The sequence below is a fragment of the Nerophis ophidion genome, linkage group LG21, assembly GCF_033978795.1.
Source record: "Nerophis ophidion isolate RoL-2023_Sa linkage group LG21, RoL_Noph_v1.0, whole genome shotgun sequence".
NCBI classification, from domain to species: Eukaryota; Metazoa; Chordata; class Actinopteri; order Syngnathiformes; family Syngnathidae; genus Nerophis; species Nerophis ophidion.
The window spans coordinates 38,628,773-38,643,652 of record NC_084631.1 but is presented as its reverse complement, the minus strand read 5'-3'; the positions used below and the strand labels follow the sequence as shown (position 1 = coordinate 38,643,652).

Here is a 14,880-nt window from a genome sequence, read left to right as displayed (position 1 = left end):
TACCACCACCAGGTGTGAATAAATGATGGGTTCCCACTTCTCTGTGAGTGCTTTGAGTATCTAACAATAGAAAAGCACGATATAAATCTAATCCATTATTATTATTATTATTATTTTAGAGCAAATCAATAATATACGTTTCTGGATCACCATTTGTCCCAAAAGTAGCCTGTGTTGGCTCTCAGGAAGTCTGCCTTAAGTTTCTCGCCTTCCTGTCGGTCATTTTATCCTTATAATGAACCGGCAGCAGTTGGTGTCATCTCACGAGACCCTCAGGTGCCGTGAATGTCAATCAAATGACTAAAGTGACGTCTTGAATATTGATAATCGCTCATTTTTAGGTCAATTTTTTTAAATGCCTAGCTGGCGGTGGACTGACCTCCACCCTCCACCGCTAGCTCGCCATCCACATAGTGGCCACCCCTGATGTACGCCTAAAACACACCGCCTGTCAAAGCAATTAGTTTTGAGTTCCGAGCTCAGTCGTGGACCTCTAAGTCATGGGTGTCAAACTCTGGCCCGCCGTGTAATTTAGTTTGGCCCTTGAGGCAATATCAATTTATCATTAGAGCTGGCCCGCCGGTGTTATACAGCGTCGGTGCCGCTGTAACACCGCATTCACCGCTAATACTCATACTTGCCAACCCTCCTAATTTTCCCGGTAGACTCCCGAAGTTCAGTGCCCCTCCCGAAAATCTCCCGGGGCAACCATTCTCCCGAATTTCTACCGATTTCCACCTGGACAACTATATTGGGGGCGTGCATTTAAGGCACTGCCTTTAGCGTTCTCTACAACCTGTCGTCACGTCCGCTTTTCCTCCATACTAACAGCGTGTCACATAATATTTGTGGCTTTTACACACACATACACACACGCACAAGTGAATGCAACGCATACTTGGTCAACAGCCATACAGGTCACACTGAGGGTGGCCGTATAAACAACTTTGACACTGTTACAAATATGCGCCACACCGTGAACCCACACCAAACAAGAATGACAAACACATTTCGGGTGAACATCCGCACCGTAACACAACAGAACAAATACCCAGAACCCCTTGCAGCACTAACTCTTCCGGGAAACTTCCAGCAAACTGACCGATAATTAACGTTTTATTCATGCATTTTCTCTTGCTACTTCAAAGCTTGAATGTTTGGTTCATTCATTATTGTTATTTTATTTTCAGAATTATTATTAGCCTCTGGAAAACATTTTATATTTACCTCAGAAGATTGCAAATAGAAAAAAAGGCAAAACATTTTTATTTAAATTTCATTTGATATGCCATTGATATTTATTATTATTATTATTATTATTGAAACTGGATTTTGCATGTCACTAAAGTTATATAAGCCTTGCTTGTTCAATATTTAATGCAAAACTTGTTTGGGTCCCTATTAAAAGGTTAATTTGTTCAACCTTTGCCCGCGGCTTTGTTCCGTTTAAAATTTTGGCCCACTCTGTATTTGAGTTTGACACCCCTGCTCTAAGTGCTTGGAAGTCGAGGTACAAAAAGTCCAGGCTTGTGTTCCCGTTGTGCTTTCTAGGGACTCAAAAAGAGTTTAGATTCTCGTCCTACCGTGCTCTTTTCCTCATGCCTTTGAAGAACACAATCTACATGATGTGTGCCATTGTTCTTTGTCCCAAACTGATTACCGACGGGTTAAAAAGGACTAATAAAGCTGGCAGGTAAACAAGCAAGCGCCTCAGGCTTTGCATGATTTGTGTTTACACGCATGCTTGCCTGTTTTGTGGACGGACAGAAGCGAAAAGTAATTAATCTACTCAAGCGCGGCGGCGGTGGAGCGCTGGGTAATTTTTATCACGATGAAAAATCGCAACCCGGCTCGAGATGAAACTGATATGATTTGCATCCCTTTGCACTCATAATAATGACTTTTTGAGTGTGTCAATATTTGGCCGGGCCCAGAATGATGAGACGTCTGAAAGGAGAAGCTTTTGCAATATTACAGCAGAGAGCCAAACACTATACAACGTTAGGCGTACTCTTACAGATATTGTCTCCACAATAATTCACTTGGCGATAAAGGAGACTGTACCCACCTCTATTTGCTCCAGAGTGTCTTGCAGCTTAGAATTCAATTCACTGTGAAGAGAAAAGGGTGAATATTTAGTTTAAATTCCTTTAAGTCCAACTAAAATACAGTAGTCAAAACTAACAACTTCTCACTGTGCATTTCTCTAAACTTCAAAAACTTTTAAATACAAACCTCATTTCCATGAATTGGGAAATTGTGTTGGATGTAAATATAAACAAAATACAATGATTTGCAAATCATTTTCAACCCATATTCAGTTGAATATGCTACAAAGACAACATATTTGATGTTCAAACTGACAAACATTTGTTTGTTCTGATGCGTAGGAGGAGAGAACCCAACAAGTGCGGAGCGAGAGCGACAAAGACTGAGAGCAAGAGGCAGACGGAAACGACGACGTGCTGCTGAGAAGCAGACGGTGGAGCGAGCAGCGGGAGGCGCAGCTGAAAAGCGACCCGACCGAAGACGAAGCTTGATTGAAATAATAAAGCAAAGTCACGACCTGCTCACTGGAACTCGGACAGAGAGAGTCCGTCACAAACAAATACCTAGAACCCCTTGCAGCACTAACTCTTCTGGGACGCCACAATATACACCCCCCCCCCCGCTATCCCTAACCCCCACTCCTCACAGATGAGTTGGAATAAAGGATACATTTCAAGTAAAACATGTGAAAATACAAAATTAATATACGGTAAATATACAATAAATAACGTGAACTATTTAATATCTTACATAAATACCGTATTTTTCGGACTATAGGGCGCCTAATGTACGGAATAATTCTGGTTGTGCTTGCCGACCTCGGAGCAATTTTATTCGCCACATTGTGTAATGATGAATGTGACCAGTAGATGGCAGTCACACATAAGACACACGTGTAGACTGCTATATAGATAGATAGATAGATAGATAGATAGATAGATAGATAGATAGATAGATACTCTTACGGGACGGCACAATATACACCCCCCGCTATCCCTAACCCCCACTCCTCACAGATGAGTTGGAATAGAGGTTAAAATTCAAGTAAAACATGTGAAAATACAAAAATAATATACAGTAAATATACAATAAATACATTGAACTAATTAATATCTTACATAAATACCGTATTTTTCGGACTATAAGGCGCCTAATGTACGGAATAATTCTGGCTGTGCTTGCCGACCTCGGAGCAATTTTATTCGCCACATTGTGTAATGATAAATGTGACCAGTAGATGGCAGTCACACATAAGACACACGTGTGGACTGCTAGATAGATAGATAGATAGATAGATAGAAAGATAGATCGTGAAATACGAAAATAGCAAATGCTAAGGGATGGTGTGGCGCGGTGGAAGAGTAACCGTGCGCAGCCCGAGGGGCCCTGGTTCAATCCCCACCTAGTACCAACCTCATTGCGTTCTGAGCAAGACACTTCACCCTTGCTCCTGATGGGTGCTGGTTAGCGCCTTGCATGGCAGCTCCTTCCATCAGTGTGTGAATGTGTGTGGAGGTAGAAAAGCGCTATACAAGTACAACCCATTTATCATTTATAGATAGATAGATAGATAGATAGATAGATAGATAGATAGATAGATAGATAGATAGATACTGTAGATAGATAGATAGATAGATAGATAGATAGATAGATAGATGAAAAGAAAGATAGATAGATAGATGGTACTTTATTGATTCCTTCAGGAGAGTTCCTTCAGGAAAATTAAAATTCCAGCAGCAGTGTCCAGAGAGAGTTGAGATCAATATAAAAAAGTAAAAACTAAATAATGGGGGTTTAAATGGGAAATAAAATATAAAAATATTACAATAGGAATAAAAAGAAAAAGCAACAATGGGTATAAAAATATAACAGTAAAATAAGAATATAACAAGAGAAACTAGTCGGTGTTTCTTGTTATGTTTCTCATAGGCATATGATGGCAGTTACACATAAGAGATACGTGTAATAAATATGGCATGTTGGCTATTTTTTTCCCATAACTTGAGTTAATTTATTTTGGAAAACATTGTTACATTGTTTAATGCATCCAGCGGGGCATCACGACAAAATAAGGCATCATAATGTGTTCATTCCACCACTGTATATATCAGTATCGGTTGATATCGGACTCGGTAATTAAAAGTTGGAAAATATCGCAATATCAGGTATTGGCAATAAAGCCATTATCGGACATCTCTACTAATAACTTCTCATTGTGCATTTCTCTAAACTTCAAAATCTTTAAATAGTTTTTCATACAAAAAAAAATGCAACACAATGTGCTTTACAGACTTAGAAACAACACCCAATGACCCACAATGTTCACACTATCACACCAGCAAATTTGAGTACAGAGGAGCCAGGTGAGTAAACACCATCACAGGAGCCATCTGCACCAAAGGCTCACCAGGACGCAAACACAAAGCAACCCTTCAGAGCGGCCGGTAACCCCTGATGCAGAACATTGGGAAGTAGAAATATTAAAACATGGACAAAAGTAAGAACCTTGAGTTGGAATAAAGGAAAAAATTCTAATAAAACCGGAGAATACAAAATTAATACCGTATTTAATACCGTATATAGTATGTGCCTGACTAGAATTACTGCCGGGTCAAACTCGTTTTGCAAAATAGTTAGCGCATGCATAGCATTACCGCCAGCTCAGGGTTAACGCAAAATATTTTTATTAGCGTATGTCTAGAATTTCCGCCGGGTCAAACTCGCTTTGCAAAATAATTAGCATATGCTTAAATTTCCGCCGGGTCAAACTCGTCACGTCACGAGTGACACTTCACCTGTCATAATTTTCAAAATGGAGGAGGCTGATTTCAATCATTTGAAATCGCATAAAGAGAAGAAGATTAAGAGCTATTCAGCAGGATTTACGGCCCAAGCTATTGAATATGCTAAAAAGAACAGTAAGCAGTTATGTTTTATTAATATACCGTAGCTGCGTGTGTCAAATATGAGTCATTAAGTGACTCCCGCCTCCTGGTGGTAGAGGGCGCTAGTGATCCTTCTTGCGACTACTCGGCTGCAGAAGAAGTGACAACAAGCAGCAAGAGTGAAGTGAATTAGATTTATATAGCGCTTTTCTCTGGTGACTCAAAGCACTTTACATAGTGAAACCCAATTTCTAAGTTACATTTAAACCAGTGTGGGTGGCACTGGGAGCAGGTGGGTAAAGTGTCTTGCCCAAGGACACAACGGCAATGACTAGGATGGCGGAAGCGGGAAATCAAACCTGCGACCCTGAAGTTGCTGGCACGGCCACTCTACCAACCGAGTGAGTGAGCAGCGATCGTTGATTTTTTCCCCTCGCTTGCACTTTTAACATGGAGGATTACATATCTAAAATAAAACAGTTTTCTAAACTGGACTTTCAATCGAAGCAGGAGGTAATAAAGGAAGATCTCCATCGAGACAGAGAGACTTTTAAACAAGTTAACGATGCTTTTGATCAGAAGTGAAGTGAATTATATTTATATAGCGCTTTTCTCAAGTGAGTCAAAGCACTTTACATAGTGAAACCCAATTTCTAAGTTACATTTAAACCAGTGTGGGTGGCACTGGGAGCAGGTGGGTAAAGTGTCTTGCCCAAGGACACAACGGCAGTGACTAGGATGGCGGAAGCGGGAAATCGAACCTGCGACCCTCAAGTTGCTGGCACGGCCACTCTACCAACCGAGTGAGTGAGCAGCGATCGTTGATTTTTTCCTCTCGCTTGCACTTTTAACATGGAGGATTACATATCTGAAATAAAACAGTTTTCTAAACTGGACTTTCAATCAAAGCAGGAGGTAATAAAGGAAGATCTCCATCGAGACAGAGAGACTTTTAAAACTGAAGAAAGATAAGGAAGACTTCTATAAACAAGTTAACGATGCTTTTGATCAGAAGTGGAGTGAATTATATTTATATAGCGCTTTTCTCAAGTGACTCAAAGCGCTTTACATAGTGACACCCAATATCTAAGTTACATTTAAACCAGTGTGGGTGGCACTGGGAGCAGGTGGGTAAAGTGTCTTGCCCAAGGACACAATGGCAGTGACTAGGATGGCGGAAGCGGGAAATCAAACCTGCGACCCTGAAGTTGCTGGCACGGCCACTCTACCAACCGAGTGAGTGAGCAGCGATCGTTGATTTTTTCCTCTCGCTTGCACTTTTAACATGGAGGATTACATATCTAAAATAAAACAGTTTTCTAAACTGGACTTTCAATCGAAGCAGGAGGTAATAAAGGAAGATCTCCATCGAGACAGAGAGACTATTAAAACTGAAGAAAGATAAGGAAGACTTCTATAAACAAGTTAACGATGCTTTTGATCAGAAGTGAAGTGAATTATATTTATATAGCGCTTTTCTCAAGTGACTCAAAGCGCTTTACATAGTGAAACCCAATATCTAAGTTACATTTAAACCAGTGTGGGTGGCACTGGGAGCAGGTGGGTAAAGTGTCTTGCCTAAGGACACAACGGCAGTGACTAGGATGGCGGAAGCGGGAAATCAAACCTGCGACCCTGAAGTTGCTGGCACGGCCACTCTACCAACCGAGTGAGTGAGCAGCGATCGTTGATTTTTTCCTCTCGCTTGCACTTTTAACATGGAGGATTACATATCTAAAATAAAACAGTTTTCTAAACTGGACTTTCAATCGAAGCAGGAGGTAATAAAGGAAGATCTCCATCGAGACAGAGAGACTATTAAAACTGAAGAAAGATAAGGAAGACTTTTATAAACAAGTTAACGATGCTTTTGATCAGAAGTGAAGTGAATTATATTTACATAGCGCTTTTCTCAAGTGACTCAAAGCGCTTTACATAGTGAAACCCAATATCTAAGTTACATTTAAACCAGTGTGGGTGGCACTGGGAGCAGGTGGGTAAAGTGTCTTGCCCAAGGACACAACGGCAGCGACTAGGATGGCGGAAGCGGGAAATCGAACCTGCGACCCTCAAGTTGCTGGCACGGCCACTCTACCAACCGAGTGAGTGAGCAGCGATCGTTGATTTTTTCCCCTCACTTGCACTTTTAACATGGAGGATTACATATCTAAAATAAAACAGTTTTCTAAACTGGACTTTCAATCGAAGCAGGAGGTAATAAAGGAAGATCTCCATCGAGACAGAGAGACTTTTAAAACTGAAGAAAGATAAGGAAGACTTCTATAAACAAGTTAACGATGCTTTTGATCAGAAGTGAAGTGAATTATATTTATATAGCGCTTTTCTCAAGTGACTCAAAGCGCTTTACATAGTGAAACCCAATATCTAAGTTACATTTAAACCAGTGTGGGTGGCACTGGGAGCAGGTGGGTAAAGTGTCTTGCCCAAGGACACAACGGCAGTGACTAGGATGGCGGAAGCGGGAAATCGAACCTGCGACCCTCAAGTTGCTGGCACGGCCACTCTACCAACCGAGTGAGTGAGCAGCGATCGTTTATTTTTTTCCTCTCGCTTGCACTTTTAACATGGAGGATTACATATCTAAAATAAAACAGTTTTCTAAACTGGACTTTCAATCAAAGCAGGAGGTAATAAAGGAAGATCTCCATCGAGACAGAGAGACTTTTAAATAAGTTATCGATGCTTTTGATCAGAAGGAGATGTGCATGGACTTCATTTATAAGTAAAGGTAAAGGTTTCCACTCAAATTTTTACTGCATGCTTTTGGTAAGTGCCGGAGTGATAAGAGGTTTTAAAATAATTCGCGCATGCTTACCTTTACCGCATGCCTTTGGTAAGTGCAGGAGTAAGACAAGGTTTTAAATTAATTAGCGCCAATTCAAGGAAATACGGTATATGCTTGAGTTGAATTGATAAATAGACGAATCGCGGCACTGAGCTCCATAGTAACGGGCAATAAAAAACAACAAAAAAAAATGAAGTAACTCGGTAAATATTTTATAAACCTCTTCTGTGCGTCACTTGGGAAGGTTGATGGCACTCATACAGCGGGAGAGAAAGTTGAATGGGTGCAACCACGTTATGACAAACACAAAACACAACCTTGAAGCATCTTAAGATGTTATCTCATTCCGGGAAAGGCTTTCAAGTCCGAATGCAAAGAAGCAACATCTTATCTTATTTTGCTTATCCCAGGACGCCGTTTCAATTCCCTTGTGCCCCCCCTCCTCCCGCGGAGCACCCATTGGTAATCATCCTTTGTTCCGCCGTCTCCCTGCTCCTGTCCCCGCTGTGCTGGGGGTCTTTTACGGGTCAGCGTGTTCTCGTGCCGCACTTTGTGAGACAGCAAGTCGCTCAGGGGGACGAGTGGCCTTAATAAAATGGCTAATTAAGTACCTTAAACCTGGTCGGGCTTTGGGAATGGGGAGGAAAAGAAACTGAAAGTACAGAATGAGTCCCACAGGTGGCTTGTGATACACAAATTAGAAGGGATTCAAACTTTTTAGTACACAATAACTCGTGTCCTTGAGCAGGGTTTGGTAAACCGGGGTCCGTGAGCCACGGTATTAGGGTGTACCGTATTGCTGATGAGCGGGTCTATTCAGGTCTATTTTCATACACAAAGGTAGTCATAAAAACCCCGTTTCCATACGAGTTAGGAAATCGTGTTAGATGTAAATATAAACGGAATACAATGATTTGCAAATCCTTTTCAACCCATATTCAGTTGAATATGCTACAGAGACAACATATTTGATGTTCAAACTCATAAACAACTTTTTTTTCTGATGCCAGCAAATAAATACTGACAAAGTTGAGGAATGCTCATCAAACACTTATTTGGAACATCCCACAGGTGTGCAGGCTAATTGGGAACAGGTGGGTGCCATGATTGGGTATAAAAACAGCTTCCCAAAAAAATGCTCAGTCTTTCACAAGAAAGGATGGGGCGAGGTACACCCCTTTGTCCACAACTGTGTGATCAAATAGTCAAACAGTTTAAAAACGACGTTTCTCAAAGTGCAATTGCAAGAAATTTCGGGATTTCAACATCTACGCTCCATAATATCATCAAAAGGTTCAGAGAATCTGGAGAAATCACTCCACGTAAGCGGGATGGCCGGAAACCAACATTGAATGACCGTGACCTTCCATCCCTCACACGACACTGTATCAAAAACCAACATCAATCTCTAAAGGATATCACCACATGGGCTCAAGAACACTTCAGAAAACCACTGTTACTAAATACAATTTGTCGCTACATCTGTAAGTGCAAGTTAAAGCTCTACTATGCAAAGCGAAAGCCATTTATCAACAACATCCAGAAATGCCGCCGGATTCTCTGGGCCCGAGATCATCTAAGATGGACTGATGCAAAGTGGAAAAGTGTTCTGTGGTCTGACGAGTCCACATTTCAATTTGTTTTTGGAAATATTCGACATTGTGTCATCCGGACCAAAGGGGAAGCGAACCAGCCAGACTGGTATCGACGCAAAGTTCAAAAGCCAGCATCTGTGATGGTATGGGGGTGCATTAGTGCCCAAGGCATGGGTAACTTACACATCTGTGAAGGCACCATTAATGCTGAAAGGTACATACAGGTTTTGGAACTACATATGCTGCCATCTAAGTGCCGTCTTTTTCATGAACGCCCCTGCTTATTTCAGCAAGACAATGCCAAGCCACATTCAGCACGTGTTACAACAGCGTGGCTTTGTAGAAAAAGTGTGAGTACTTTCCTGGCCCGCCTGCAGTCCAGACCTGTCCGCCATGGAAAATGTGTGGCGCATTATGAAGCGTAAAATACGACAGCGGAGACCCCGGACTGTTGAACGACTGAAGCTCTACATAAAACAAGAATTGGAAAAATTTCGACTTTAAAAGCTTCGACAATTAGTTTCCTCAGTTCCCAAACGTTTATTGAGTGTTGTTAAAAGAAAAGGTGATGTAACACAGTGGTGAACATGCCCTTTCCCAACTACTTTGGCACGTGTTGCAGCCAGGAACTTCTAAGTTAATTATTATTCGCAAAAAAAAAATGTTTATGTGTTTAAACATCAAATATGTTGTCTTTGTAGCATATTCAACTGAATATGGGTTGAAAAGGATTTCCAAATCATTGTATTCTGTTTATATTTAAATCTAACACAATTTCCCAACTCATATTGAAACAGGGTTTGTATTAGGATTATTTGTATTTTTTTTTTAATTTAAAACACTTCATTGTGGTCTACATAACATGTAATGGTGGCTCTTTCCGTCAAAATGTTGCATAGATCAACCACTGTGCCACGTGTGAGATATTGTCTGGTGTGCCGTGGGAAATCATGCAACTTCACCTATTTGGTCCAAAAAATATTTTTGGGCAAATCAACAATCATAAAAATGTGCCGTTGTCTAGTGCCTGTGCTGAGTAGAGCTTGGCAGGGTAATCTTGTAATACTCCATTTCAGCAGGTGGCAGCAGGTAGTTCATGTCGAGGATGGTTTGTTGTGATCCCAATATGCAGAGCACAGCGTGCAGGTAAAAAGGTATGCAGCGCTTCAACCAAAAACGAAAAAAAGGCATGTGCCGCTAAGAAAAGGCACTGAAGCGTAGGCATGGCTATGTAAAACAATAGTAAAACTGAAACGGCTTCAAAGTCAACAAAAACAGAATGCTGGACGACAGCAAAAACTTACGAGTGCAGCAAAGACGGCATCCACAAAGCACATCCGTATATGACATGACAATCAACAATGTCCCCACAAAGAAAGATAGCGTACACACAACTTAAATAGTGTAGATTGCGAAAACAAAGCATGTAAGGGCAACAGCGCTCAAAGGAAGGCGTGAAGCTGCTGCAGGAGAACACCAACAAAACAGGAAGAGTCACCAAAATAACAGCACAGGAAAAAACAACAAACTCAAAATAATGCACGACAACCTGGTGGAGTTTTATTTTTTAACCTTTTCTGCTGGTAGTGTGCCTCTGTATTTTTTTTAGGAAAAAAATGTGCATAAAATTGTACTTTAGAGTAGTCCCTGTACAGCTTGTATTGCAGAATAGACTTGCTGTCAACACAGCTGACTTTTTGTTGTCGGTCTTGTTGTTTATTACTTCGGTACTCCTGTCTTGCTCTGTATATTGTACACTATTTTGTACTTCTATAGTGTTTGTATATTGTACAGGATTGCTTATTATTTTTATTGGATAGTAGTCTCTTTATTTCAATTGTTAGTTTTTCCTTTTTACCTCTCATGTCATTTATTTCACCCCATATTTGTTCCCACTACCACACCTTAAGTTGGAGTCTTTAATCTCGTTATATGCAAATATAATGGCAATAAAGTTCATTCTATTCTATTCTATTCTATTAAAAAAGAGGATCTTTGATTCGTCTTTTCACTGCAAAGTCCTTAAAAACAAGATTATTTTTATCACACAGAGGATCTTTGAAGTCTTTTTGCTGTTGGTCCTTAAAAGGAGCAATGTTCTTGTCACATAAATGATCTCTGACTCGCGTTCTTGCAGAGCGCTACTGTTCATTAAATAATCTTTGACTAGTGGTCCTGCGGTGAGGCGGCGACTTGTCTAGGGTGTGCCCCGCCTTCCGCCCGAATGCAGCTGCGATAGGCTCCCGCGCCACCCCAAAAGGGACAAACGGTAGAAAATGGCTGGATGGAATGTGCTTTCGCTCAAAAAAGGTTGAAAAACACTGACAAAGATGATGTTTTACAGATCATCTTTAAGTCGCTTTCTGTCATCTTTGTTGGAACGGTGTAGCGTGCAAGGACGGGAGTGGAAGAAGTGTCAAAAGATGGCGCTAACTGTTTTGATGACATTCAGACTTTACTTCAATCAATAACGGCGCAGCATCTCCTCATCCGTGGCTCCCTAGTGCAACAACAACGCCCGAAATGTGTCCCGTGAAAAACCGTCCGATCGGAACCCTCTAATAACTGGAGTCAACTCGCTACCAGTTTTACCAGTAGTCAGATACACCCTTGGCACAATACCCTGGCCACTGGATGAGATGCAAGCCACCGATACGACGATAAAGCTCCTTACAATGCATGGAGGGTACCTGGGACCGGCATCTTGAGGCTAAACATAAACTAATTAAAAGACTACGAAAGAGGGGCACTGAGGACAGGCATTATCCAGGACGAAACACGAGGCCTGCAGGAGTATATGGAGGAGATGACCCGTTAAGAGAATGCTTCAGGCAACGGAAGCCCAATAAGTAGGAGCCGGACGGGCTGTCATGGAAAGACAATAAATGGACAACCAGCAAATTAAAAAAAGTGGCTGACATCAGGAAAACATACCAGTGGCTGGAAAAGGCTGGACTAAAAGACAGCCGAGACTAGGGCCGGGTGGTATGGCTTAGAACTATATCACCATCATGCCATCCATCTTTTTCCACTTATCCAAGGTCGGGTTGCGGGGGCAGCAGGGAAGCCCAGATTTTCCTCACCCCAGCCAAACCCAACTGCACCCAAGACCCAACCTCCAAACTGATGATTTTAGCTTGTTGTTAGAATAATTATGTATATTTTATCATCATAATTTTATGCTTAAGGGCCATTGATATGAATTATTGTCAATTGTGCTGAAGTGGTATTTTTGTATCTATACAAGCCAGTTGTTTTTATCAGTGTTGTGTCTAGACTTGGCCTGCTGACGTCCAAGGCCGAACACCGCCGTGACCCAGACAGAGCAGAGACAAGGCCGAACACCGCCGTGACCCAGACAGAGCAGAGACAAGGCCAAACACCGCCGTGACCCAGACAGAGCAGAGACAAGGCCAAACACCGCTGTAACACAGACAGAGCAGAGACAAGGCCAAACGCCGCCGTGACCCAGACAGAGCAGAGACAAGGCCAAACGCCACCGTGACCCAGACAGAGCAGAGACGAGGCCAAACACCGCTGGGACGGCGTGGCGCAGTGGAAGAGTGGCCGTGCGCAACCCGAGGGTCACTGGTTCAAATCCCACCTGGAACCAACCTCGTCACGTCCGTTGTGTCCTGAGCAAGACACTTCACCCTTGCTCCTGATGGGTGCTGGTTGGCGCCTTGCATGGCAGCTCCCTCCATCAGTGTGTGAATGTGTGTGTGAATGGGTAAATGTGGAAGTAGTGTCAAAGCGCTTTGAGTACCTTGAAGGTAGAAAAGCGCTATACAAGTACAACCCATTTATTTATTTATTTATCTGTGACCCAAACAGAGCAGAGACAAGGCCAAACACCGCCGTGACCCAGACAGAGCAGAGACAAGGCGATATGACCTGCGTCACCTAATTTTTATTTATTCTATAATCATATATTGTGTCTAACTGGAGTTGTCAAGATTACCCCCTTCCCTCAGCTTCAGTGATGTAACATGGCTTTCCAAATAAATTGAGGAGGCGCGCAGCCTTGACTTTTAGCACGTACTTTGGATCTGTAACAAGAATACAGCCCAAAACACGTGGCTCCTCATGAGCTAACTTGAACTCTGTCTCTACACGATTCCTTGCTTCTTGTCTGATTATTAGATGTCATCAGCGTTTGAAGCTGACACTTGTCCTGAAAAATGTGTTCATTGTCCCATTTACTCTCTGTAAAGCACCAGTTCCATTGGCAGCAAAACAGGCCCAGAGCACAATACTACCACCACCATGCCTGATGGTAGGTTTGGTGTTCCTGGGATTAAATGCCTCACCTTTTCTCCTCCAAACATATTGCTGGGTATTGTGGCCAAACAGCTCCATTTTTGTTTCATCTGACATCACATAGACGGAGATAAGACCTTCTGGTGGAAAGTTCTGTGGTCAGATGAAAAAAAATGGAGCTGTTGGGCCACAACACGCCTGTGCATCGGTTGGGGACATCTCTGCACTGCTGACCTGTCTCCGCTCGGGATGGTCTCCTGCTGGCCCCACTATGGACTGGACTCTCACTATTATGTTACATCCACTATGGACTGGACTCTCACTATTATGTTAGATCCACTATGGACTGGACTCTCACACTATTATGTTAGATCCACTTTGGCCTGGACTGGACTCTCACACTATTATGTTAGATCCACTTTGGCCTGGACTCGACTCTCACTATTATGTTAGATCCACTTTAGACCGGACTCCCACTATAATGTTAGATCCACAATGGACTGGACTCTCACACTATTATGTTAGATCCACTATGGACCGGACTCTCACTATTATGTTAGATCCACTTTGGACTGGACTTGACTCTCACACTATTATGTCAGATCCACTATGGACTGGAGTCACAATATTATGTTAGATCCACTTTGGACTGGACTCCCACAATAATGCTAGATGCACTATGGACTGGACTCAACTCTCACACTATTATGTTAGATCCACTATGGACTGGACTCTCACACAATTATGTTTGATCCACTATGGACTGGACTCTCACACTGTTATGTCGGATCCACTATGAACTGGACTCGACTCTCACACTATTATGTTAGATCCACTATGGACTGGACTCTCACACTATTATGTGAGATCCACTTTGGACTGGACTTGACTCTCACACTATTATGTTAGATCCACTATGGACTGGAGTCACAATATTATGTTAGATCCACTTTGGACTGGACTCCCACAATAATGTTAGATGCACTATGGACTGGACTCAACTCTCACACTATTATGTTAGATCCACTATGGACTGGACTGGACTCTCACACTGTTATGTTGGATCCACTATGGACTGGACTCTCACACTATTATGTTAGATTCACTATGGACCGGACTCTCACACTATTATGTGAGATCCACTTTGGACTGGACTTGACTCTCACACTATTATGTTAGATCCAATATGGACTGGAGTCACAATATTATGTTAGATCCACTTTGGACTGGACTCCCACAATAATGTTAGATGCACTATGGACTGGACTCAACTCTCACACAATTA

General features: G+C 42.1%; 1 protein-coding gene across 2 annotated transcripts in view; it reads right to left on the bottom strand.

The window, feature by feature from the left end:
- The window catches only part of vps50 (VPS50 EARP/GARPII complex subunit), a 335,202-nt gene that overhangs the window by 200,057 nt on the left and 120,265 nt on the right, over positions 1–14,880 (bottom strand). For both annotated transcript variants that reach the window (XM_061882573.1, XM_061882574.1), the window contains exon 10: positions 2,069–2,111. In XM_061882573.1, the coding sequence (XP_061738557.1) occupies positions 2,069–2,111 (43 nt within the window). The remainder of the gene's footprint in view (positions 1–2,068; positions 2,112–14,880) is intronic.